Consider the following 24,522-nt stretch of genomic DNA (forward strand, 5'->3'; position numbering starts at 1 on the left):
AAAATTTATTATTATTTTAATAATTCTGTTTTCACGTAGGACTTTGCCGTTAAGGCACTGATAGAAAGGATTAAAATGAAAGACGTTTTTCTAAATAGGGACTAAAAGCGGTGAAAATAAAAGATAGGGACCAAAGTAGAAATCGCGTGAAAATGTAGAGTCAAAAATGTGGTTTTCGACTTTTTTTTATTTTTTTTTATTTTTAAGAATCAAATGCAAAATCATTTTGCTGTGTAAAATGATGGCATCTTGTGATATGATGAGATGGATTTTAGGCCATTGATCCCTCATAACATTAAATGGACCATGAAAGTGCTAGTACAAAGTCCATATTCTTTTCGTGGTTCCACTAGTCATTATAGTAACAATGGCCGAGAAAAGGAGCATGCCTTTCAACAAAGATGTTGTGGATTGTTTTTTTAGCAAAAAAAAAAAAAAAAAAGGATTTTAATTTCTGGGTTTGTGTTCTTAGATTTGAGTTTGTGTTCTTGTTATTCTTATTCAAGACATACTTAGATCTCAATTCATGTGATTTTTTATTTTTAATTCTGTTTTTAATTTTTTTATTTAGTTAAAATTAATAAATTATTTGTTTAATTTAGATGCTAACATGACATTTTTTAATGCCAAAATAAAAAAATTTATTATTATTTTAATAATTCTGTTTTCACGTAGGACTTTGCCGTTAAGGCACTGATAGAAAGGATTAAAATGAAAGACGTTTTTCTAAATAGGGACTAAAAGCGGTGAAAATAAAAGATAGGGACCAAAGTAGAAATCGCGTGAAAATGTAGAGTCAAAAATGTGGTTTTCGACTTTTTTTTATTTTTTTTTATTTTTAAGAATCAAATGCAAAATCATTTTGCTGTGTAAAATGATGGCATCTTGTGATATGATGAGATGGATTTTAGGCCATTGATCCCTCATAACATTAAATGGACCATGAAAGTGCTAGTACAAAGTCCATATTCTTTTCGTGGTTCCACTAGTCATTATAGTAACAATGGCCGAGAAAAGGAGCATGCCTTTCAACAAAGATGTTGTGGATTGTTTTTTTAGCTTTTTTTTTTTTTTTTTTTTTTTTTAAATTTGATAACTGGGGACGAGAGATTCGAATCTTGGTTGTCTCCATTGAAAGCACTAGAAGGTGCCAACTAGTTGAGTTGCCTACAAGGCTCTAGCTGAACTTGTTAATGGAGAGAAGAATAATGAATGTGAGTAGTAAATTATAGTTGCTTAATTAGAACCCATTAACCTAATGAGTAATGACAAATAAAATTATCACAAGGGTTCATCATAAATTAAAATCTTACCATATCTATATAATAGGGGGAAAATAAATTGGTAAAATGTTGTGGCTTTTTATATTTTAGATTGGAACAACTATTTTGGTTGAAATATCCAAAACAACTGAGACAAGTCAGAATAAACTGATATTTTGGGCAAGACAAAACAATGGGGTTCTTTCTATCACTTTGGTGAATGGTGTGAAAATTTTGTCAGTACCAACCAATGAGAAATGGAATTTAAAATCTTGATTTCTATTGCTCTTAACCATGAGCTAGTGGTGTATTCTCACAATATTTCATCTTAAGATATCCATATTCTAAGAAAATTGTCATTTATTACAAGAAAATCCAATTGTACTTGTAGGGAAAAAAAAAATGAGAACTCCTTTAATAGCCAATTAATAAAAGCAAAATACATCTTTTGGTTGAATATTCTCCAATCAACACTACATAAGATGTATCTATATTAGAAAATTGCAATATGCTTAACTGAGGATTAGAAATTTAGGAATCTTTGTTACTCCTAAGTCCTAACCCAGAGCTAGTGGTGCATTCTCAAATCAAAGTGTTAGGATAAGTCCACAACTAACAACACCTAAAAGAGTCATTTAGTTGACAGACGTGGTAGATTTCACAAGCCATGTTTTGAAGCTCTCACAATTAAGCCTAAAAAACAATATACACTCCAATATAAGTGTGATTTAATATTATTTTTTGTTTTGTAATATATAATATTTTGTACTTTTTATTTTTTAAAAAGGTCCGATGAATCCTAACTTCTTGTTTAATTTTTATAATAAAAAAAAATTAGAAATATGGAAGGGTTATAAAAAATTATGGATAATTTATTTTAATATAAAACTATATAAAAATATCCTAAACATAAGTATAAACATAAACATATATAATAATGTATGTGTTTGTTTTATTTGAGCCCACAAATATGTTTTAATCTTTATTCAAATTTGAGAATATAGAAATATGGAAATTGAAATGTCAATATATGAATTTATTGGGGCTATTTATGTTTTCACTCTTTATTTTTTAAAATACTAATAAATTTTTTAGTATATACCATGTGAGAGACGCTTAAGCTTTAGGGTCTTTAAGCTTTAAACAAGTTTTGGTATCCAAAAATAATCCGACATTATTTTGGTGCATCTTTCAACTTACTATTGATTTCATTGATATTCTTATTTCACTATATATAATTGTATAAGTCCAAATATGTATTCTAATTCTCCACATATTCACAAACGAAAGTAACTGAAGGAGTCCAATAAGTCTACTAATGATTGAGAATACACTATCTCCCTTGTTTATCTCATGTATTCACAAACGAAAGTCGTTTTATGTAAGTCATAAGTATGGACCAAATGGACCGAATAGGATTGAACTGAAGAGACTAGACTGAACGGGACCAAATTGGGTCGAAGTATATAGATTGGATAGAAGGGGACCGAATAGGACTGATGTGCACATACTGGACCGAATAGAAGCAATGTGGACTGAACAGTACCGAAGTGGACTGAATGGAACCAAAGTGGACAAAACAACCAAATAGAACTAAAATGAACAAAGTGGACCGAATAAGACAACAGTGGATATCATAGACTGAATAGGACCATAGTGAATAGAATAGAACCAAAGTGAACTGAATAGAGCCAAAGTGGACTGATTGGACTAATTGGACTGAAGTAGACAAAATTAGACCAAATGAACCGAATATAACTTTAGTGGACAGAATAGACTAAATAGGACCAAGTAAGACAAATTGGACCGAAGATGACAGAATGGACCGAATAAGACTTTTGAATATTAATAATTTTTATTGCATTTTTATGGCTCATATTTCTAATTTCTAATGTCTATTTTAGTATTTTCTTTGTAATTTTTTAACTCAAAACTAAAGAGTTTAGCCTCAATAAAATAAAAGTTCATACTTTTGAAGCCAAAAATTATGACAAAAAAAAAGTATTTTTGAGCTAAACTTGAAAAGAAACCCTACAAAAGAATCAATTTAAGACCCAATTAATACAAAATAGACTGAAGGGGGACCGATATTGACCAAGCGGACCGAATTGGACTGAGTGGAATGAATTAGACAAAAGTAGATCGAATTGAACCAAAATAGACTTAATTGAACCGAATGGAAATTGTTTAATTTTTACGGAGAACAAATTATATTCAAAAAATTTTAGAGATAAAATTATTCTTTATATTACAATACAAAATAATTATTTATTTCCACAAATTACGTGGGTTTGCGACTAGTACAGTTTAGCACGTGTGGCACACATTAGGACTAAAGCAAATGACATAATGAGCCTAATTCTTCAAAATCTGCAATTCAAGATTGATTGAAATCTTGGTCGATCCAAATTAATTTTATATAGTCGACAAAAACAAGTCATAGTAAAAAACACATGCATTCAACACCATTTATAATACAAAGAGGAAAAGAAATGCAACTACAGTTACATAACGTAGCATTAGACTAGTAGTGGTGCGGCAATAGTGTTATCAACACATTGTAACAATCATTTACCATACCAATATGACAGTACACCAGCGTAAACTTCTAAACATCAAAAGCCTTAAAATACAAACCAAACTTTTTTTTAAGTAAAACAGAAACTTCACACAACAATTAAGGAGCATCACAGGATTACAGAAGCAGTACGCATCAATATAATACAAGAGTTTGCAGGATGGTGGACACAGTCGTAACGACACACCTAGCATCTCTTTCTTTCTTTTTTTGGAGGGGCAATGGAAACACTCAAACACCTAGCTTTTAGAAGTGTTATCATGCCAAGACAATAATTTACTGGATATTAACCCCTAAGAGCAAGCCATAATGACCACTAGGCAATACAGGTATAGGCTTCTTCCCCTTCTTATATGACACTCCAGGTATAGCCTCCATTCCTATCATGTCGATTGCACTTAATTTGAAATCACACAGATTGCAAATAAATCTATCTGGCCGCTTTTGCAAAGGCCAGGTAGAAGAGAGCATTGGATTAGACACAGTATCATATGTCCATCCATTTTCACCGGGCCTTAAATCTGCCCAGGCATCAATCCATCCATCAGATAAAGGAAACTTTCCATCCAAATTTTCATCCCAATTCATGTCACCACAAAAGACCACATTTGGAAATTTCTTAAGAAGGTTAACAGCCTCCTTTGCCTGAGCTATACGTTCCTCACTGTGCATTTGATCCCATTTAGGAGGGGCAGGGCAGGGGCTCTCAAGATGGGTTGTGGCTACAGTCAACAATTTCCCCCTCACTTCAATCTCTGCCATGCACAGTTCTTTCAGCATTGTAGAATTGCTGAACGGTTTGCAGCTGAAGGATTTTACTGGAAGTTTGCTCAACTGCAATTGACAAATCAAGTTAGGCTCCAACACTGCCTTAAATATGAACATTGAAGTAACAAATTATTTGACATGCAGAAGAATCATATCTTGAATAACACATCCTGAGACAAGTAGCTCGAAAGAGAGTGCACTATAGAAGCAAGATAAAATTTATAGTATAAAAGAAATTCACAAAAACAATCACATTATGGGCTTTACCACCTTAAAAGGTCAAATATAACTAAAATATGTGAAATTAATCATTTGAGAAGATGAGTAGATTTCCAAGAATTGGGTAGTGCCGTAGCGGCCATATTAATTTTCTAAATTTTTCTGTGAGCATTATACACAGCAAGAAGACATATTCTACTGTTAACACTAAAATTCCCCCTACCCCGATGTACTTCATGGAAAAAATTCTAGAAAGACCTAACTAAAAGAGAAAGAGAAAACCGAACAAAAGAAACTAACTTATCCAACAGACTGCAGTATCCCCCCACAAAGCAACCTCCCATGGTTTCTACAAGCTTGCATTGCATGTTGGCCAACCTAAATTTGCAAAGGATGCAGAATATCTTACCTGCATGCAGAAATTTCTTCTTGTACTGGCCATTTGATGTGAAACTGAGCAATTATATGAGTTCCACCAGCTTGATACCTTCAAAATGTCATATATACCAAGTGTAACCTCCTGTACGGCATATATTCTGGTCATAAATATGATGAATAGTTAATTGGAAATGACCTATGAGATGAAGCCAAAATGGCACACCTGGAAACAAATGACATCAGGAGAATGCAATTGAATAAGTTTACCAAGAGCCTCCATCCTCTTATGTATCTTCAAATCTTGGAACCACACATTGTAACTCAGAATTTTCACTGCACTTGAAACCATGCTCAAAAACTTTCCCTCTGCCACAAACACAGTTTTTTTAGTAATTCATTTAAATAATAATAAAAGACTCCAAAATAGCAAGATTGAAATTCTGAGTTAGATGTGACTATTAAATATGGTAAATAATATTCATTAAAATAACTCAATATAATAGGCATATATGTCCTCCAACAACATGAGATTAGGAGAACGGATAACAATTGATGATTTTAGTTACAACCTCTCTCTAGTCATTATGCTCTATTAGAATCTCTAATTCTTTCTCGCCACTAGGAAGGGAAAGCCTTGCTTTTAAAAGGTCGTACCCAAGGCACAAAACTCTCACTTTTGTAGAATCCTAAAAGGGCATTCACATTTATTTGAAATTTCATAAAATTATTCAAACACAAACAATTTGTCATTGCCCGCTCCAGCACAAAGGCTTAGTACCAAGCCTTCGTTGTCACTACTTCTGAAATTCTATGGCTTCAATGGTTCTTGGTTGATATGGGTACCCCTCAGTCCACTAATTCTTCCATCCACTGTGACAATTGGAGTGCTATCTGCATTACTCACAACAATATTGTCACAAGTGCACCAAAGATATTGAGATAAATTGTCACTTTATTTGTCATTGTCTTCAGCATAATAGCCTCCTTTTGTAATCTTTTTGTTCTGAACATCAACTTGCTAACATGTTTACTAAATCTCATTCACCCAGTCATCTCCATGATCTTATTTCCAAACTTAATCTAGTTTCCTCCGCACTGCCTTCAGTTTGAGGGGTGAGGTTAGCATATTTGACATTACTATGATGTACATATATTTAGGCCAGAATTATGACCTGAATCAAGGCATATCAATTAAACTTGATTCAAGACATAATCAAGGCGCCAACATCAACGCTATCCCTCATTATACTCTTGGTAAGTTTTATATATATATATATATATATTCATGTCCTATATATAGACAAATATATACTGAATATAGAGATTTTCATATTCAATAACCCTGTTCTTTATCTTTTATTTTTCATATTTTGCAGAGAAATTGGACATCAAACTGATACATTATCAAATTATCAATATGTGTTACCAAAGTAAAATACCAAAGGTTCTCCATGAAAAACTCAAGAACCAGCCCAGCAGCACTCTTCTGCTGTCATTACCTTGCCAGGAGAACTCCTGACAAGCATATGGGATTAGGCAATTCCTTCTTTGTGTATATAACACAAGAGACAGAGGCAACTTTCCCCACAAGGGAAATCTCACCTAACGTCGTCTCAACAGCCTAGTTGTCCTTGAGAGTTGAGAAACTCTTACAATTTTAGGTTTCTGTTAGCTTCTGTTTTGGCTTACTGAAGTTAGAGCTCATCTTAGTTGCAGTGTACTTGACATATAACAAACATATATATATATATATATATTGATGAGTAACATATAACAAATATTATGTATAGTATAAGAACTTGATTAAGGATAATTTTGGCTAAAAGGAAGTGCATGAAACGGTCTCATCCACAAACCTTGTTGCCATATATATCAGCATTAAAAAAAAATCATCACCGAGCAAAGATTATAAACATGTTCTATAAGTGTCAACTAGAAGCACTTTCAATCTTGAGAGGCAATAACAAAAGAAAGAACAAAGAAGTGCAAAATTCAAGTCTGGAGTTAAAAGCCAAATGAGCAGAATGACATTCTGATGCTCAAGAACACAAAGTCAGCAATCAATTTGTTAATTGCTATCAATTTCATGCTATAAAGATCCAATATGAGGATTCTATTGGACAAATAGAATACACCAAATCAATGCTTTTACGTTCATTAGCTACTACAAGATTTTAATATATTTGTAGATACAACCAACAGCTCATTAAATGGAATAAAAGAACTTGATGTCGATAGATATAAGTTTTACCAACTTTTAAGGATTAATAAGCACCATCAACATCATATAAAGTGATAAGTCAAAAGAAATAGGTATGGTGGACAAGAATTAGAGCAAGTCATAAATGCACTAAATACAAAATACAAAATCCAAGATGAAAATGAAATGCTTATATTGACTAGAAAATACACAAACCTCTTCTGAAAGGAGGCTGATATTTGCCACTCTCTAGTGGAGATTGACCAAAAAGCTCAGGTTCCACTTGACCAAAAAGTATGGATTTATGAAGATCACACTGATCAGTAGAGAGAGCAAGTTGATTGTTACCTGGCGTCAAAGATGATGCAGGCCTAGACGAAGAGCTGGTTGATTGGGGAGAATCCTTTTTTCTTCTTCTGCTTCTCTTTGTCTGATCATTGTTGGTCTTATTGGCAGGACAATCTTTGTCATCTAATGATAGAGATGAAAATTGATCATATGTTAGTCTACGCTCCACAGCTAGCAACTCTTGCACAGCTTCAGAAACAGTTGGTAGAGGGGAACGTTTCATCATAGACTTTCTAATATTCTCAAATTTATCTGGTAAAGCCATGAGAAGCTGAACCAACCGAGACTCTTCACGGTATTTCTTGTAACTCCCTAAATTACTCAATTCCTTTGGCTCCATCTCATCTAATTGCCGCCAATAACATTGCATAAGACGAGATAATCCGGAAATGGGAAAACCACTTTGTTTCACACCCTCAATCTCCCTCTCCAACCGACACTTTTTAGCGAAATTCGACTCATCACCGTGGGCATACAACCCTGCCAAGTAGTCCCATGCATCCTTAGCAGACTTAATATGATCCAAACGTTTCTTAAGGGAACTATCAACATAAAAGTTGATAATATACAGAGCCGTTGAATTCATATCTTCCCAATGCTTAATCAAATTTATGTAATCTTTATCTTTGGGGTCAGGACGAGTCGCTGACCCACTTACATAGTCCCACAGTTCTCCTTCAATCTCAAAATTACGCATCATATATGACCATAGTAGATAATTAGTTCCATCCGATTTGAGTGAAACAGCATCATCCGAGTCATGATCCATAACCGAGAACAAGTTTCTCAAGCAAACACCAAAGATACTTGGAAATCTAACACCTACAATATTATAAGCACGTAAAGAATGTAATAATGGCTTTCATGCACAGTGTCCTTAAAAAAAATTTCATGATCAAGTTTAGTTAGTTAATCATTTACATTAGAAGTCTAGTACTGACAATTAAGATGAAGAACAGAAACAAGAATTGAACACATGAGTTGGAGCTGAGGACTAACCAGATTGAGAGGACCTTTGCTTAGCGTCAAAGACTTCAAAGCTCTGAGGAACAGTCAGTCGTTACTCTTTAAAACTCTTTATCCAACTTTAACTTTACTCTCTGGATCTGGACAGGGTCCAGTGAGCACACAGACACGAGGTTGTCGTTTTAGTTAAACGACTCGTTTTGACTTAATGATTGATATGAACCCAAGCTTATCTCCAAGAGTCCAGTCCATTTGGTTGTAACAAACACATTGAATGCATGGCAATTTGCAATGATTAAATGGCCTTGATATGATCCTAAACCCATTTTCCTATGAATAAGATTTTGTAATGATTAAATGCTCATGTAAACCCATGGACCTTATTTTATTGATGGGCTTTACCAGGCTTTTCATGCCTAAACTCATATTCTTTGTATGAAAAAGTTTCTGCACTGATTGTCAAAGTTAATATTAGAATTGTGAGAGAGAGTAAGGACGCAACAAATTTTCACTATATTTTCATAACGGTTGAGATGTCAATTTCTCATAGATTAAAGTAAAAATAATAAAATATGAGACTATGAGTGACTCACTACAATTGAAAACAAGGGTGTTGTAAAATTTTGTTGTATCTCAAAATTTTTCTTAATATGGTTCATCTTCTATGCATCAAGAGAGTAGAGACACCCGGTGGAATATGAAGGCCACGAAATGCAATTTTTTTTTTAATCAAATGCAAAATCATTTAGCTATGTAAAATGATGGCATCTTGTGATATGACAAGATGGACTTTAGGCCATTGATCCCTCGTAACATTAAATGGATCCTAAAAGTGCTAGTACAAACTACAAAGTTCATGTTCTTTTTGTGGTTCCACTAGCCATTATGGTAAAAATGGCTCAGAAAAGGGGTTGCTTAACTAGAACCCATTAACCTAATGAGTAATGACAAATAACAATTATCACAAGGGTTCATCATAAATTAAAATCTTACCATATCTATTTAATAAGAAAAAAAATTGAAAGTGAAGTTAAATTGGTAAAATGTTGTGACTTTTAATATTTTAAATTGGAACAACTATTTTGGCTAATATAACCAAAACAACTGAGACAAGTCAAAATAGGCTAATATTTTGGGCAAGACAAAACAACAAGATTCTTTCTATTAACTTGGTGAACGGTGTGAAAATTTTTGTTAGTACCAACAAATGAGAAATGGAATTTAAAACCTTGATTTTTGTTACTCTTAACCATGAGCTAGTGGTGTATTCTCACAATATTTCATCTTAAGGTATCCATCTTTTAAGGAAAATTTCATTTATTACAAGAAAATTCAATTGTACTTGTTGGGAAAAAAAATGAGAACTCCTTCAATAACCAAGTAATAGAAGCAAAATACATCTTGGTTGAATATTCTCCAATCACCACTGCTTAAGATATACCTATGTTAGAAAATTGCAATATGCTACTAACTTAGGATTAGGAATTTAGGAATCTTTGTTACTCCTAGGTCCTAACCCAAAGTTAGTGGTGCATTCTCATCTCCAAGAGTTAGGATAAGTCCACAACCAACAACACCTAAAAGAGTCATTTAGTTGATAGACGTGGTAGTATTCACAAGCATGTTTTGAAACGCTCACAATTAGGCCTAAAAAAAATATATACACCATGTGGTAGCATTCATAAGTGTGATTTATTTATTGATTTTTTTTTTTAATATATAATATTTTTTTTACTTTTTTATTTTTTAAAAATGTTTTGATGAATTCAAAATTCTTGTTTAATTTTTATACAAAATTTAGCAATATTTAAGGGTTATAAAAATAATGGATAATTTTTTTTAAATATAAAACTATATAAAAACATCCTAAACATAAGTATAAACATAAACATAATAATGTATGTCTTTGTTTTATTTGAGCCCAAAATTATGTTTTAATCTTTATTCAAATTTGAGGATAGAGAAATATGGAAATTCAAAGGTCAACATATGAATTTATTGGGGCTATTTATGTATTCACTCTTTATTTTTTAAAATACTAATCAATTTTTAGTATATATGTGAGAGATGCTTAAGCTTTAGGGTCTTTAAGCTCTAAACAAGTTTTAGTATCCAAAAATAATCTGACATTATTTTGGTGCGTCTTTCAACTTACTATTGATTTCATTGATATTCTTATTTCACTATAATTGTATGAATCCAAATATGTATAATAATTCTCCACGTATTCACAAACAAAAATAATTGAAGGAGTCCAATAGGTCTAATAATGATTGAGAATATATTGTTTCCCTTGTTTATCTCATGTATTCATAAAAGAAAGCTATTTTATGTAAGTCTTAAGTATGGACCTAGTGCACCGAAGTAAATAGAATGGACCAAACGGGATTGGACCGAAGTATACATATTACTCTGAGGTAGATTGAATAAGACTAACATGGATATCCTAGACTGAATAAAAGTAATGTACATGGGCACAGGGGAGTATGCCTCGGCTTTGGGGTGGACCGGGTGAATATTTATTAGTTCTAACAAACACATTGAATGCATGGCAATCGGCAATGATTAAATGGCCTTTTTATGATCCTAAACCCATTTTCCTGTGAATAAGATTTTGTAATGACTAAATGCTCATGTAAACCCATGGACCTTATTTTATTGATGGGCTTTACTAGGCTTTTCATGCATAAACCCATATTCTTTGTATGTTGTACTGATTGTCAGAGTTAATATTAGAATTGTGTTAGGGAGCAGAGACGCAACAAATTGTCACTATATTTTCAAATGATTGAGATATCAATTCCTCATAGATCAAAATAAAATAATAAAATATGATATTATGACTTCTTACAATTAAAAACAAGGGTGTTGTGAGATTTTGTTGTGTCCTTAGAATTTCTTTTAATATGATTCATCTTCTATGCATTAAGAGAGTAGGGACACCATGTAGAATATGAAGGCCACAAAATGCGAAGTCTGTTTTTTTTTCAAGAATCAAATGCAAAATCAACTAGCTATGTAAAATGATGGCATCTTGTGATATGATGAGATGGAGTTTAGGCCGTTGATCCTTGTTCAGAATATAAAATGTAACTAAAAACATCATTGATATTAACATAAACATTAATTCGACAATATATTTTATTTTTTATTCATATAAACATCACTATATATGAAAAATTCTTATGTCAATTAGTGAATTTTTTAGGTTGTTTGCAACTCATTCTCAGTTATTTTTAATATATAAATTAATTCTGAAATATATATACAAGAGATGTATAAGAATAAATCTTCAAGCTTTGAAAGAATTTCAACACTTGAAGATAATTTGGCCTCACTTTGGAGTGTCATTCTTTGTATTGATTTCATTGATTAGGGAAAACTAGTTGTATTAGAAAGATAATTTGATAATTCAAAATGAAATAATTGTTATAGAAATAGAATTTGCCTAATTTGCACGTTTAGTATGAAAAAATTGCCCCGCAATTTGAGCGAAAATAATTTTTTTTTCCCTCGATTTTAATGATTTTCCAATACTTTTGAATATCATTCAACTAAGGAACCTAAAATTTAGCAATTTTTGGATTACACATTGCTTGTGGATATTTAGAAAGTGATTAATTTTGATTAAATGCTTATATCTAAGAGATTTAATTAAAATATAAGATTAAGACTATCTATCTATTCGAATAAAATTATCCTAGGTATGATGGTGCACCCTTGTCCTAAGTCTAGACCAATGGGATTATGACACATCATTAATCATAACTAATCATTTAAATGACCAATCATAATTAATAACCATAATTGTACATGTCTAGTCCTCATCTTAGGGATGTATATCATCTGACGAATGCATATTAACAACTAAAACTTGATTCGATTGAAATTTTTAAATTTGTGGTCTGATTGAAGCACATGATATGTTGTTTTTATCATTAGAACTTCTAGATTTGGGTTTAATGGATAATTTGGGAATCCAACAATCAAAATTTTGATTTTTCTTTATATCTTAAATTGACAAATTTTCTCTTGGTGAGATTAAATGAAAGTTGTAAAATAAGATGTCTACACTTTCTCTCCAACATTTATCCATGGATCTTTCACTTGATTGGAGAGGTATTTTGCACTTATTTGGAAAGAATGATTGGAAGGTAGAAGATCAACTTTTCTCAGCCTCTAGTAAAGTAGTAATGCTTAGTATAAAATAATAAGATTTCCCACTCATATTTCTGTCTTAAAATATTTGAACTTATGTTTACTCTCTTGATCGTTTGGTTTCATACCTATGTGCCATTCATCAAGTAGGGACACTAAGTAAAAAATGAGGGGCCATGAAATGCAAAATCAATGAGCTATGTAAAAAGATGGCATCCTGTAATGTGATGTAACAGAGTTTTGGCCATTGATTGATACCTCTACATTAATCAGCCACAAAAAGTACTAGTACAAAGCTATACTCCTTCAAAAAGTTATTACGGCAACAACTGCCCGAAAGGAGTATGCTTTCTACAAAGATGTGGTAACGATAAAGAACTAAATGCCAAAAGTTAAAACTCTCTCAATATATATAATGAAGTTCTTTCTAGCCAAACTTCCTAATGGAGAGAAGAGTCAAGAATGTGACAATGTAGTGATTATAATTAGGTGTGGCTTCTATTCAGTGTCTTGTAACACTAGACCCGCTACAATCATGACAAGTATCTATTTTTAGACATGTGTTATGATCACAACAAGTCCAGTACACTTGAGGCAAACAAAAGCCATGCCCATTATAATTAACTCAACTTATAGAGTTCCTATCTACACCAAATAAATAAAATTAATGACATCTTAGCCTAATTGTATGATAGATTAAAATATTTTCATATTTATTTAAAAATATTGTATAGTTCAATACACAACTTCCACTTTGATCTTTTACCTTTATCTTTTCCTTTTCATTTTGGTAAACGACAAAAATGATTTCATAAGAAAAGTTTTTTCAATTTTCATTTCCAAACTACAAAAGAAAAAGCTTTAGAAAACACTTTCAACAACCCCCACCACAATAAATGCTTTACCTCTTTCTTCTTCTTCTTTTTTGGCAAGTAAATCCGTCCATGTTGTTGGTAGTGCCTGGCAGTATTAATGCCACACAATTTATGAATCTAACTTTAGCAATTATGCTAATTACAACCCCCACCCAAAAAAAAAAAAACATTGGATCATAAACGAACTTATTACAAACTGATTATAATTCAAAAAATAGTTTTTTTTTTCCTACCTCACCATAATAACAAAATATTGAAAGCTAAAACTAAGAAAAAGTGCCACCACTTGTTGATTGCACTTATTCGCCAGCTCCAGAAGGTGACGAATCTTACTCTGTTCCCTGCGCCACTTATGTCTGTCGAGTTCACTACTTGCCTCGTCGTATTGGTCGCCTGCTTACTGTGCACAAATTAAATAAACACACTTCGCTAAGAACATAAAAATTTATGCATAAAACATTAAAATTATAAGCTGTACTTAGAGCTAAGGTATTATTTATTGGCAATATGGGAATGGTAACAAATAAGATGAGGACTTTAGAGCAAGCTTTTCTTACCTTCCAGGAAAAATACAGTTCCCGTGACCTGCAAATACATTCCCCACAAGGGAGAAAAACCCAAAAAAAATAAGATGTTACATTCATATATGGAGCAAAAAAAAGTCAGGTGAAAATGAACAAATAATGTGGACCCATTTTACCATAGGAAATTTCTAGTTGATGTAAAAGGCAATAATGTAATGGGAGTTGGTTTGAAGTAACATTATAGAAAGCGACCTTATTCTGAAAGGCAATCTTATACCAGGACTAGAATCTTTTGAAGTGTCTGGCCACAATGGGGTTCACATATTAACCAATGTCCAGACTCCAGAGGAACTTCCTTGTACACACTTCCAAATACGAAATGCAATTACCAAGCCATTTTTTGAAAATTTTTTTCACATTCCAATCACAGAAGAGAGAAGAGCCTCTGCCAGGTGGGTCATAATTTCATTCCCATAGGTCATCATTGAGTTCTCCGTGACTGAAGCCTTGGAGCGCGTATTGTTGTTTCTATTACTTTCCCACAGTGGCATAGATTTAACAAATTAAGCAATCAAAAGTTCAAAACTTTAGCTTAAGGCCTTTACAAATAACAGCAGGGAAAATAAGAATTCATTTGTCCTACTTTTAATAAGTGTTCTACCAATACCATTTGTCCTTTTTTTTTCCCTTTCATTTTAAACTTTGGTTAATACTAATAGGAAATAAAAATAGTAGACTGCCATAGTGGAACAAAAGTGGGATGTAAACAGAGGATTTTTATTCATGTTCCTCTTCCCTAACTATTAAAGTTCCCAACTTTAGCATCAAACACCAAATTACAGAAACAAGAACCTCAAATATATTGAATTCAATTCAATGTTAAATTCAAACATCCAAGTTTTTTAAAATCTAAAATGTAAAACTAACACTTACTTGGGTCAGAGGTGGTGATCATAGCCACACCCTTGAAGTCACAAGACCCAGCAACCCTCCCTTCCTTCTGGTAATAGCTATCAAATGCATAAGTGGCATGGCTCTTCACATTATTAGGCTGGTAACAATTCTCCCCTGGTTGAATCTCAGAGCAATTAGCCCTCCCAGGTCCACATGCCCAATCCAAAGCCGCCTGCAATGTCTTCGAGTCCACTCCATCCATCACCACACAATAGGTCTGGTTAGTCGTATCATTAGCCAAAAAAGTCCCACTTCCTGCAACATGAAGCAAGTAAACCGGCGTAGAATTCCCATAAAACAAACCCCAATTGGCCTCAGAAACCGGAGGGGACCTCAAGTCCTCATTGAACAACTCATATATGTACACACTCGACGTGATTTCCGGGTGCAAAGGCGTGCCACTACGATCAAGAACATGCTTAATAAGATTGGAATTATAAGTATCAGCATTGTCAATAGTGGCATAAGGCTCTTTAGAATCACCCTTTGAAGGCCAACCACTCTCTGTGACAAGTACCACAACATCTGTGAAATTAAGGTTCTTCATGGAAGAATAAGCAGCATCAATCATAGCATCCAACACATTAGTATAATGAAGCAAAGTGTTTGGATCAACCATTTCTTTAGAAGGTGTTAAGGGCTTAAACAAAGAGTTATCCAGAGGAACCACCCCTTTGTTTTGCATAAACACATAGTAAGGATAAAGGTTCATCATCAAAGGTGACCCAGTTTTGGAAAGGAACTGAAGCAAAGGTACAATAACCGAGGACAAGCTTTGGTTAAAGAAAGCTTGTGAAGGTGGAAAAGGATCAAGGATTATAGCAGCAGCATGTGGGGTCGAAATCTTGATCTGGGTGTGAAGATTTGCTGCCACTAAAGCACTGTAAAGTGACTCAATAGCTGGGAGAAGTATAGGACCTGAGGAAGGCACAGTGGTTAACACCTCGTCCCCTACAGAAATAGCAGTGATGACTGTTTCAGGGTAGAAAGCAACAACGTTTCTGCCTATCCAGGCAGCGGCTGTGGTGTTGGAAGAGCCAATGGCGAGAAGCTGATTGTTTGGGACACTAATAATGACTCGGATCTTGGAGTGAGCCAGTGCTTTGAGGAGGTCAGGATTGGCATCGTAGAGTCTGATGTGAGTGATCTTTTGGACTTGGAGAAACGAAACTAAGGCAGAGGGAGAGACTAGATTCGAAACATCTGTGCCAATGTTCACACCCACGAATGGTTGTGCGTCTTGGTCTTGTACTTTTACCTGCTTGATTTGTGGCGCAGATTTTGCTGCAAACAAAGAAAATTAACATAATAAGATAAGGGTTTTACTTAGTTTTCTTGATTATTATAGTTTGTTTGTGTTTAGTTACCTTGTAAGAGTGTGAAGAGTAGTGTGAATAAGGACAAGATGATGGTGAGCTTAGAGACTGCCATTGTTGAAGAGAGGCTTAAGCTTCACTTCCTCATCCCCTGCTTCTGGTTCAGCTACAGATCCTTGCATTATCTTCCAAGTTTCTTCCTTTTGGGTTTAATTTGTGGTTTTGGTATTGTGGGGGATGTGGGGAGTTCACTTTGGTAGCTGGGTTTTGGGTCTGTCTGAGACTGAGACCCCAAGAGAGTTACAGTGCGAAGAAGAAAGAAGAAGACATAGAATCAAAGAAGACAGCGTGGCTTGGGGCTTGGGGTTACTGATTTTTTTTGTTTTTGTTTCCCAAAAGCTGTGTTAGTTTTTAGTTCAAACATTTTTTTTTCTTTTTTCTTTTTTTTTAGAAAAAAAACACTTTGTTTTTTTCCCCTTAATAGAAGTTCACTAAAATGACCTTGTGAGTTGTAAGCCGACACTCATTCAAAGTACAATTGCACTTCTCTTTTAGTCTTTTTAATCTTGTGACTTGGGGCAGGAAGGTTATTTTAGTCATTTCATACGTCTCTTATTAATTACTACAAATTAAAAATTAGAACATCAGTTAATTGTGTGTAATAAATGGCGCTGTTTTTTAACACTTTAAGAAGTTTGAGAGGTATTGTATAGGTAACTGGTGGGGCAGAGTTTTTTTTTCCTTCCTAATAATTAGTAAGAAAAAAAAATCGAATTTTAGACTTTTAAAAATATTAAGTTTTTAGAGTAATTATTAATAAATTATATTAAAAAAAATTTAATACTATTTTTGTGAAAAATATAAAAATTTATCAACATAATTAATTATTTTTTTATTTTTTCATAGAATAATTTTAAAGATAATTCTTAAATTAGTACACTTAGAATATTTTTTTAACAATTTTCAATATTAAAATACGTTAATTAAACAATAAAACTCTGGCTGTTTTTTTGTCTTTGAGTTTTACAGTAGAGTAGGGAGTTTTGGACAGTATTGTAGCTAACTCTACTTTCTACTATTTTGTTGAGTGGACAACAGAGTAGAGTAAATTTAAAGTCTTAAACTAATGTAGTGCACTCTACCTCTTTCAGTCAAAAAAAAAAGGTGAGTAACACGTGGCTTATTCTGGACCTTGGAGATGGTTCTTGAAAAAACAGGCTGGCGTTTGCAAGCAAAGAGACGTTACTGCAGCCGACTTTTATGGTGGTATGCTTTCACAAAGTCTAGTCTTCCACTGGGTTTAGGACATTCATCAGCTAACTTCAACTTCCTTTCAAAGAGTGACCGGGGCCACAGCCACTCACATTCTCATACCTCTTTCAGTGGTTTAAGACTAATTAGAGTTGCTAAACAGTCTAAATAAACAAAAAAATTATAAAAAATGCTAAAACATTCATTGAACAGTAGCAATTTTGATGACAGACAAAAAAAAATCAGTATAATATAATTGTACAGATGGAAAAGTACAACTCAGTGGTGCTACGCCTGCCAGTTGTGAATTACATGGAAAAAAAGAAAGAGCTAGGCCAAAAACATATTATTCCCCAAATCAATTATTGTATCTGCAAGTACCAAAACCTCCCACATTATCAACATACACAAAATATATAAATTCAAATGTAAATTGAATCTTAAAACAAATAAATTTAAAGAGAAAAAAATAAATAAAGTTTCTCAATATCAAAATCTTCTCTTATTTCTCCCATATAAACTTTAGGCCATTATTCTTAGTGGTGGGTCGATCATTAAACTTGAAGATCAAGAAAATTATGGCTCTTCCGCACTCCCATTGTGTGTAGATTGAGGTGGTTGCACACTTATACCAAGTCCAAAAAGATTAATCTAAAAGTGAAAAAATAAAAACACCAAAATTTAAGAATAGTAATAAATAACGATCAATCTATAGTTGCAAAATAATTGTTCAATCTTAGTTATATCATATACAAAGAAAGCAATCTATGAAACAGGTATCATCAAAACAAATCAAAGATCAAGATTATAGAGAAATCGATCTGAGTGAGAGAGAGAGAGGTACTTTGATAGTAGATATAAAAAACAAACATACACTGATAAAAAAAAATCCCATCAAATACTAAGCTTGTTAGTTTAAAGAGAAATAAAAAGAGAACATACATAAACATAAAAATATGTAGGGAAAGAGAAAAAGGTATTCATGATTTAGAAATGTTGAGGGAGGGGAAAGGTTGGGGAAAAAAAAAGATACTTTAAATGTTTTGGTAGTTGAAAAATGTCTATGTAATCGGCAAGTTGCATATTTAATGTGATATATTTGTGGGAGGACAAGAATCCAAGAATATGGATAGATGGGATAAGGTCAATGCTAAGAGAACAGACCTCGAAAAGCACTGACAATAAGTCCTCGGGAAAATATGAACAACCCACCACAGGTATAGGGAGAATATAACACCTGAGGACCTCGAGGATACTGACATGTCCTCAGGGGACCAAGGACCAACGCTAAAGACCGTCAGGCACAAACTGAGGAAGAGAAGGAGGATTCGTCATCAAGCTAGGAAAGGAAGAAGACAAATAAAGCATCCATCACTTCTGCATTCAATGCGTTGAACCCACCTAACTGGCCACATTAATGAGAAAATGACCCTTGAACAATGTCAACACAACTCATAGCCTAGTATAAAAGCCTTTTAGTAAGGCTCTGATGGAACAAGTATCAAAAGAAATGAACCTTGACCCTCCAAATGGAGAGCTAAGATACAACATAGGTGACTATATAAGGCAGAGAAGCCTCTGTAGGAGGGGACGAGAAAAAGATTCACTATTGTAACCTGAGAACAATTGTAATCACTATCTCAGACCAAACCCGATGAGCTTAATACAAGCCATTTGAGGCTATCTCTCACCTATACTTGCATAATTACACTTAATGTTAATTTTATCAATTCTAGTTAGTTCTTTCCATCTACATAAGGGTATTAATGGTTGATTGGCATTCCACCTCTTCAAATTAATTGTGTGAGCAAAAGTAACAAGTTTGATATGTTTTCACCTTGACTTATTTTTGCCCACTACAATATTTACATACAAACTCATCCTATTCAATGTGGTAGCATAATACCAAGTCTAAAATCTGAATAGGGAACTTTTGGGTTACCATATAGGTTCATAGAAAATTTGACACTTTCTATATTCATTATTATTATTTTTTACCAAAAATGTTTATGGAGAGAAAATAACTGCCTTTATAAATGAGAATTAAATTTTTCTATTCCATATTTTCATATTAATTGTCAATATATATAAACATCTATGGTTTTTTTTTTTTCCCAATTAAATGGAAGAATTAAATAGGTAGTGGATATTTTTTCAATTTACCTATACTATAGATTATAGTTAGATATTATAGATAGATATATGGAAAGACTGTTCACTCATAGTGTTTGTTGGCTTAACGTGAGGTTTACATGAACTACAACTTAGTCAAATTTCAACTAATTAGCTTGTTAGTTTGTCATACCCTCCGTTTAATAAAGGTGTTTTAAAATCAGACATTTTTTAGAGTTTTTTTAAATATTTTTTTAATAAAAAATCTCATTTTTAAAATCTAAAAAATACATTAGCATTCAAGTAAAAATTCAACTAATAAAGTCTCTTGTGATTGAATAAGAAATTTGAGATTCAATTTTTGTCTATACCAAAACTAATTGGGATTTTAATCTGATGATAAAGAACAATAATCAAGAACGGACAACTGGAACTCTAAAAAAAAAAAAATGAGTAAAGAATTCTTTAAAAATATATGTTACCACTATTTATTGAAATATATGTTATCATATGAGGTTTTTGGTAAAATAATAATATTTTATAAGTTTTTTGGATTTTTATCCCTCTAAATTAAATGGGTGAATAAAAAGTAAAATTTAACAATTTTAAAAAGTCTTAGCATTACCTGATATTAACCCAAACTTCAAGGAAGATTTTTGGTTTTTATCCTCAATTAAAAGTCAAAAAGTATAATTTACGATTACAACATAATCATAAATTTGAAATTTTACAATTACAACTCAGTTTTCTTTTTCATTTTTTTTTTCAAAAAAATATATAAAAAATTAATAAAATGTTTTTGATTTTGTAAGGTTTGTGTGGGAAGAGGATGAGAATTATCTTATAGCTTGTTCATTCTAGCGGTGTGGGTTATTGCCACTGTGGCATTATTAAGACACTGTAGCTTTTATTTTGGTATGTCTGTCTGAGACTACTCGACTGGGCTCATGATTCTAGGGTGACCTGTCTTTCTTACATTTTTTTTTTTTTTTTTTTTTTGGGTAGCCATGGAAATGACAATCCTCCCTTACCCCATGTACGTTGGGGAGAAATAGCCACCTCAAATTTGAGGCGCCTTGACTGAGTTCAAGATTTTTGGGATGACAAAGGGTGTTTTTGCATATTTTTATCTAGATTTTGACCATGGGGACTTTTCTTTCCTTCATTTTTTTAACTAATGAAAAGCACAGTATCATTCAAGTAAAGAATTCATTAAAAAAAAATATGTTACCACTATATATTAAAACATATGTTATCATAGGAAGCTGATTAAAACAGATGATACCTCCTCTCAAAAAAAAAGATTATATATATATATGGTACCGTATGTGTTTTTTTGGAAAAATAATACCATTTCATAAGTTTTTATTTATATTTTTTATTTTTATCTCTTTAAATTAAACGGGCAAATAAATTATAGTAACAAATTCTACAAAGTATATTGCAATTTCACTGGGCTTAATATCAACTTAATATATTTTACATTTTCCGAAATTTCAAATCTAAGTTGCGTTTTATACAGTGAATGGGCCCAATCACATACTACCTTGAGCTAAATTGAATAATTAGAGTGGCTAAACATTCTAACTCAAAAAAATATTTAAAAAAAATGCTAAAACATTCAGTGAACATTAGCAATTTGATGACGGACAAAAAAAAAAAACAAAAAACAAAAAACAAAATCAGTATAATAAAATTGTACAAAAGGAAAAGTAACTCAGTGGTGCTATGCCTGCCAGTTGTGAATTATAATTAGTAGGACAATGCATCTTTAAACATATTGAAAAGTATTGATTAATAAGTCGGCCATTGCATAATACATAATTGTACAAATTGAGTTAATTTTCTTCAAAGTAAACTTTTATTGAAGCACTGCTGTTAGTTGTTTCCCTGAGGAAAAAGGAAGCAATTATTTCGCATACCCTATATACTTCTCCCATGGTTTTATTGATTGAGAATGCCGTGTTTTTGGTTGAGAAATAAACACACAATGAAGCTGGAATGGGGGTTAAACATAAAAGCACATTACAAATTTACTTAATCATTGTAGCTTTTAAGGGATGATGAAACAAGTTCTACTACACATAACATAGTTAATAAATGTGGGACAATTATCTTATCTTTTTCTTTTCTTTTCTTTTCTTTTTTTTCTTTTTTTTTTCCTTTGGAAACAAGCACACACATATGCAAAGAATGTTGTGAAATTATTTTGAATTTTTATTGTATTCCTAAAAAAACTCAACATGGGTTCAATTTACATGTGGAACCCATAAATGGTGCATTGAATAATTATACATATTTGAAAAATGTTAAATGTAAGCTTCACGACCATCCAACTATGTGTGAAAAAAGTGTAATTCACCGGGTGCATAGAATAATTTGTTGAAATAAGTGTTTTTCATATATATATATATATATATTAATATAGTGGGTGTAATTGTAACTGAAATTTCAAGAGGTTTTAGGGCACATGTAAATTACAAGAGCTCTAGTACTTTGTTTTTTTATTTTTCAAAATCTGTTCGGCAGATTAAATGAAAAATGAATAAATAAAAATACTTCTTTACTTCAATTTTTTTTTTTTTTTAATTCAATAGTTGGGGAGAGACATCTCCCATAGAACACATTAACTTACAAAACTCCATCTTGACATTTTTCTCTTTATTTGATCCTCAAATAAAAACAAAAAATCACTTTTTTTAACGTAATTTATTTTATTTACAATTTTTTTCATTAATCAGTTAAGCCACAAAACTCTTAACATATTATTAATAAAATTGTTATTTTTTTATAGCATTGATAATACGAGGTTCATCCATTCATGTAATGCTATCAAGTACTTTTAACAAAGAAATAAAAACTTTCTACTAAAAAAAAAATCAAATCAAATCCATATGGTTAAAAAAAAAAAAAAAACTAAAAGCTAATTGACCTAGCAATAGTAATTAGTAAAATGTATAATAGTAGTAGTTATGATTGTGTCATGTTTAGATAATCCAATGTCAACTAAAAAGGAGTAAAAAAGGACATAGGACTGATCCATGATTCTTTGAATATATATTTTTTTTCTTTATAGAGAACAGAGAAATCTATTAAGGTATAGGAATAGAATACATAATGCTGATCAACCGCTCCACTAGTTTGCTCAACCACACTGCCACACTGGTAATATGCCCAAAGAATGACAAAACATGCACGGCCAAACTTTACCATTTTGATTGACCTAGCAAAAAGGAAAGGATAAAGGGTTGAGATTCTGAGCAATTAAAAAATTGGAATCCTAAGTGAGGTACACCTAGAATAGAGCATAAGACCATAATAATGTACAGTGAGTTCTCACATGACATGATTGGCAAAACTGAACCTACCTTTTGGGTTTGCTCCCCTTTCTTCCATCGTTGGAAACTTTAAAGATTTGACCAACCAAAAAAAAAAATAAAAATTGGATCCTATGTAAAAAACTTGCCAGTTCATTCATGAAAGCCCAAAAATTTCCCTATTTGTTTACCATGGAGATAAATGGTTCATCCACACGAGTTGTGTCTCAAGGCAAGACCTTTAGTTTAAATTTGGGTTGAGCTAAGGTGCCTACAATAGAGCCCAACTCGATTTACCTACTTTTGCAAAAGAATGTTATATATTGTACACACAAGTTGAAAGTTTGCTATGCCACTATAGATGTAGTTTAGTATTGGTATTTTATTATTATTTTTTTTTAGAGTCACGCCAATCACATCTAGGAAGTCCGAGTATTAGACTAGCTAGTCAGTCAAAGTCCTACAATTAAGGTTGTAAATGAGTTGAGCTGAGTTGAGTATTAAAAATTTAAATTTATTCATTTAATTTTATTTGAACATGAGCCAAGCTCGAGCTCGTCAACAAACAAGATTTTATGTTCAAGCTTGGCTTGTATTCTTGTTGAGCAAGCTTGAGTTTGATCATGAGTTATTTAATTAACTTATTCTTTTCCTATATATATATATACATACATATATGTATATATATATATATATATATATTATGAATCCATGATTAAAATGTTTTACATCTTCATAATTCTATGAATTTTTAATACAAATAAACTATTTATTTCATCAACAATCTAGACATGATAATTTAATTTTTTTTTCTGAACCTTTTGACAAACTTGCATAATTAAATTTCAAATCTATATAATTTCAAATCTATATAAATATGTCTTTAGACAAGTATACATATAAGTATATAATATTACATATAATTTAATTGAGTCCTCGTGTTAGCTTGTTCATGAACACATTATTATGTTTGAGCTTAGCTTGTTTAATAATTGAGCTTAAAATTATGGCTTAAACTTGGTTTGTTTTCTAAACAAACGAATATAAGCAAGTTTTTTCCTAAGCTGAGCTTGAGTTATTCATAAATAATTTGATTCATTTATAGCCCCACCCAAAGCTTTTCAAATTAGCTACTAATCATCAATAATTTTATTTTTAAATAAACACTCCAACAAAAATTGATACTAGTCAACACTTATTCAATGTTGATGTTGATGTAGTCGCAAAATTCATCTCTAGAGTGAAATCTAATAATTTATGAAAATAATTTCCTTTATAAATGAGAATTAGATTTTC

General features: G+C 32.2%; 2 protein-coding genes across 3 annotated transcripts; both read right to left on the reverse strand.

Moving 5' to 3' along the window:
* Positions 1–3,702: 3,702 nt before the first annotated feature.
* Positions 3,703–8,883, reverse strand: LOC112030748 (uncharacterized). Of its 2 annotated transcripts, none has more exons than XM_024063429.2 (5): positions 8,753–8,883; positions 7,754–8,575; positions 5,429–5,571; positions 5,237–5,347; positions 3,703–4,674 (listed from the first exon to the last, which is right to left on the reverse strand). In XM_024063429.2, the coding sequence occupies exons 2-5, from the start codon at positions 8,520–8,522 to the stop codon at positions 4,117–4,119; spliced, it is 1,581 nt and encodes a 526-aa protein (XP_023919197.1). In that variant the 5' UTR covers positions 8,523–8,575; positions 8,753–8,883; the 3' UTR covers positions 3,703–4,116. The 2 variants fall into 2 exon arrangements, with proteins under 2 accessions (XP_023919197.1, XP_023919182.1); XM_024063414.2 differs by having other exon boundaries at positions 7,622–8,575.
* Positions 8,884–13,684: 4,801 nt separating this feature from the next.
* LOC112031023 (glucan endo-1,3-beta-glucosidase 1) lies at positions 13,685–16,943 on the reverse strand. Its single transcript, XM_024063695.2, has 4 exons — positions 16,598–16,943; positions 15,210–16,514; positions 14,310–14,337; positions 13,685–14,152 (listed from the first exon to the last, which is right to left on the reverse strand). The coding sequence occupies exons 1-4, from the start codon at positions 16,659–16,661 to the stop codon at positions 13,987–13,989; spliced, it is 1,563 nt and encodes a 520-aa protein (XP_023919463.1). The 5' UTR covers positions 16,662–16,943; the 3' UTR covers positions 13,685–13,986.
* Positions 16,944–24,522: the final 7,579 nt, after the last annotated feature.

This window comes from Quercus suber, unplaced genomic scaffold (assembly GCF_002906115.3).
Source record: "Quercus suber isolate HL8 unplaced genomic scaffold, Cork oak 2.0 scaffold_280, whole genome shotgun sequence".
NCBI lineage: Eukaryota > Viridiplantae > Streptophyta > Magnoliopsida > Fagales > Fagaceae > Quercus > Quercus suber.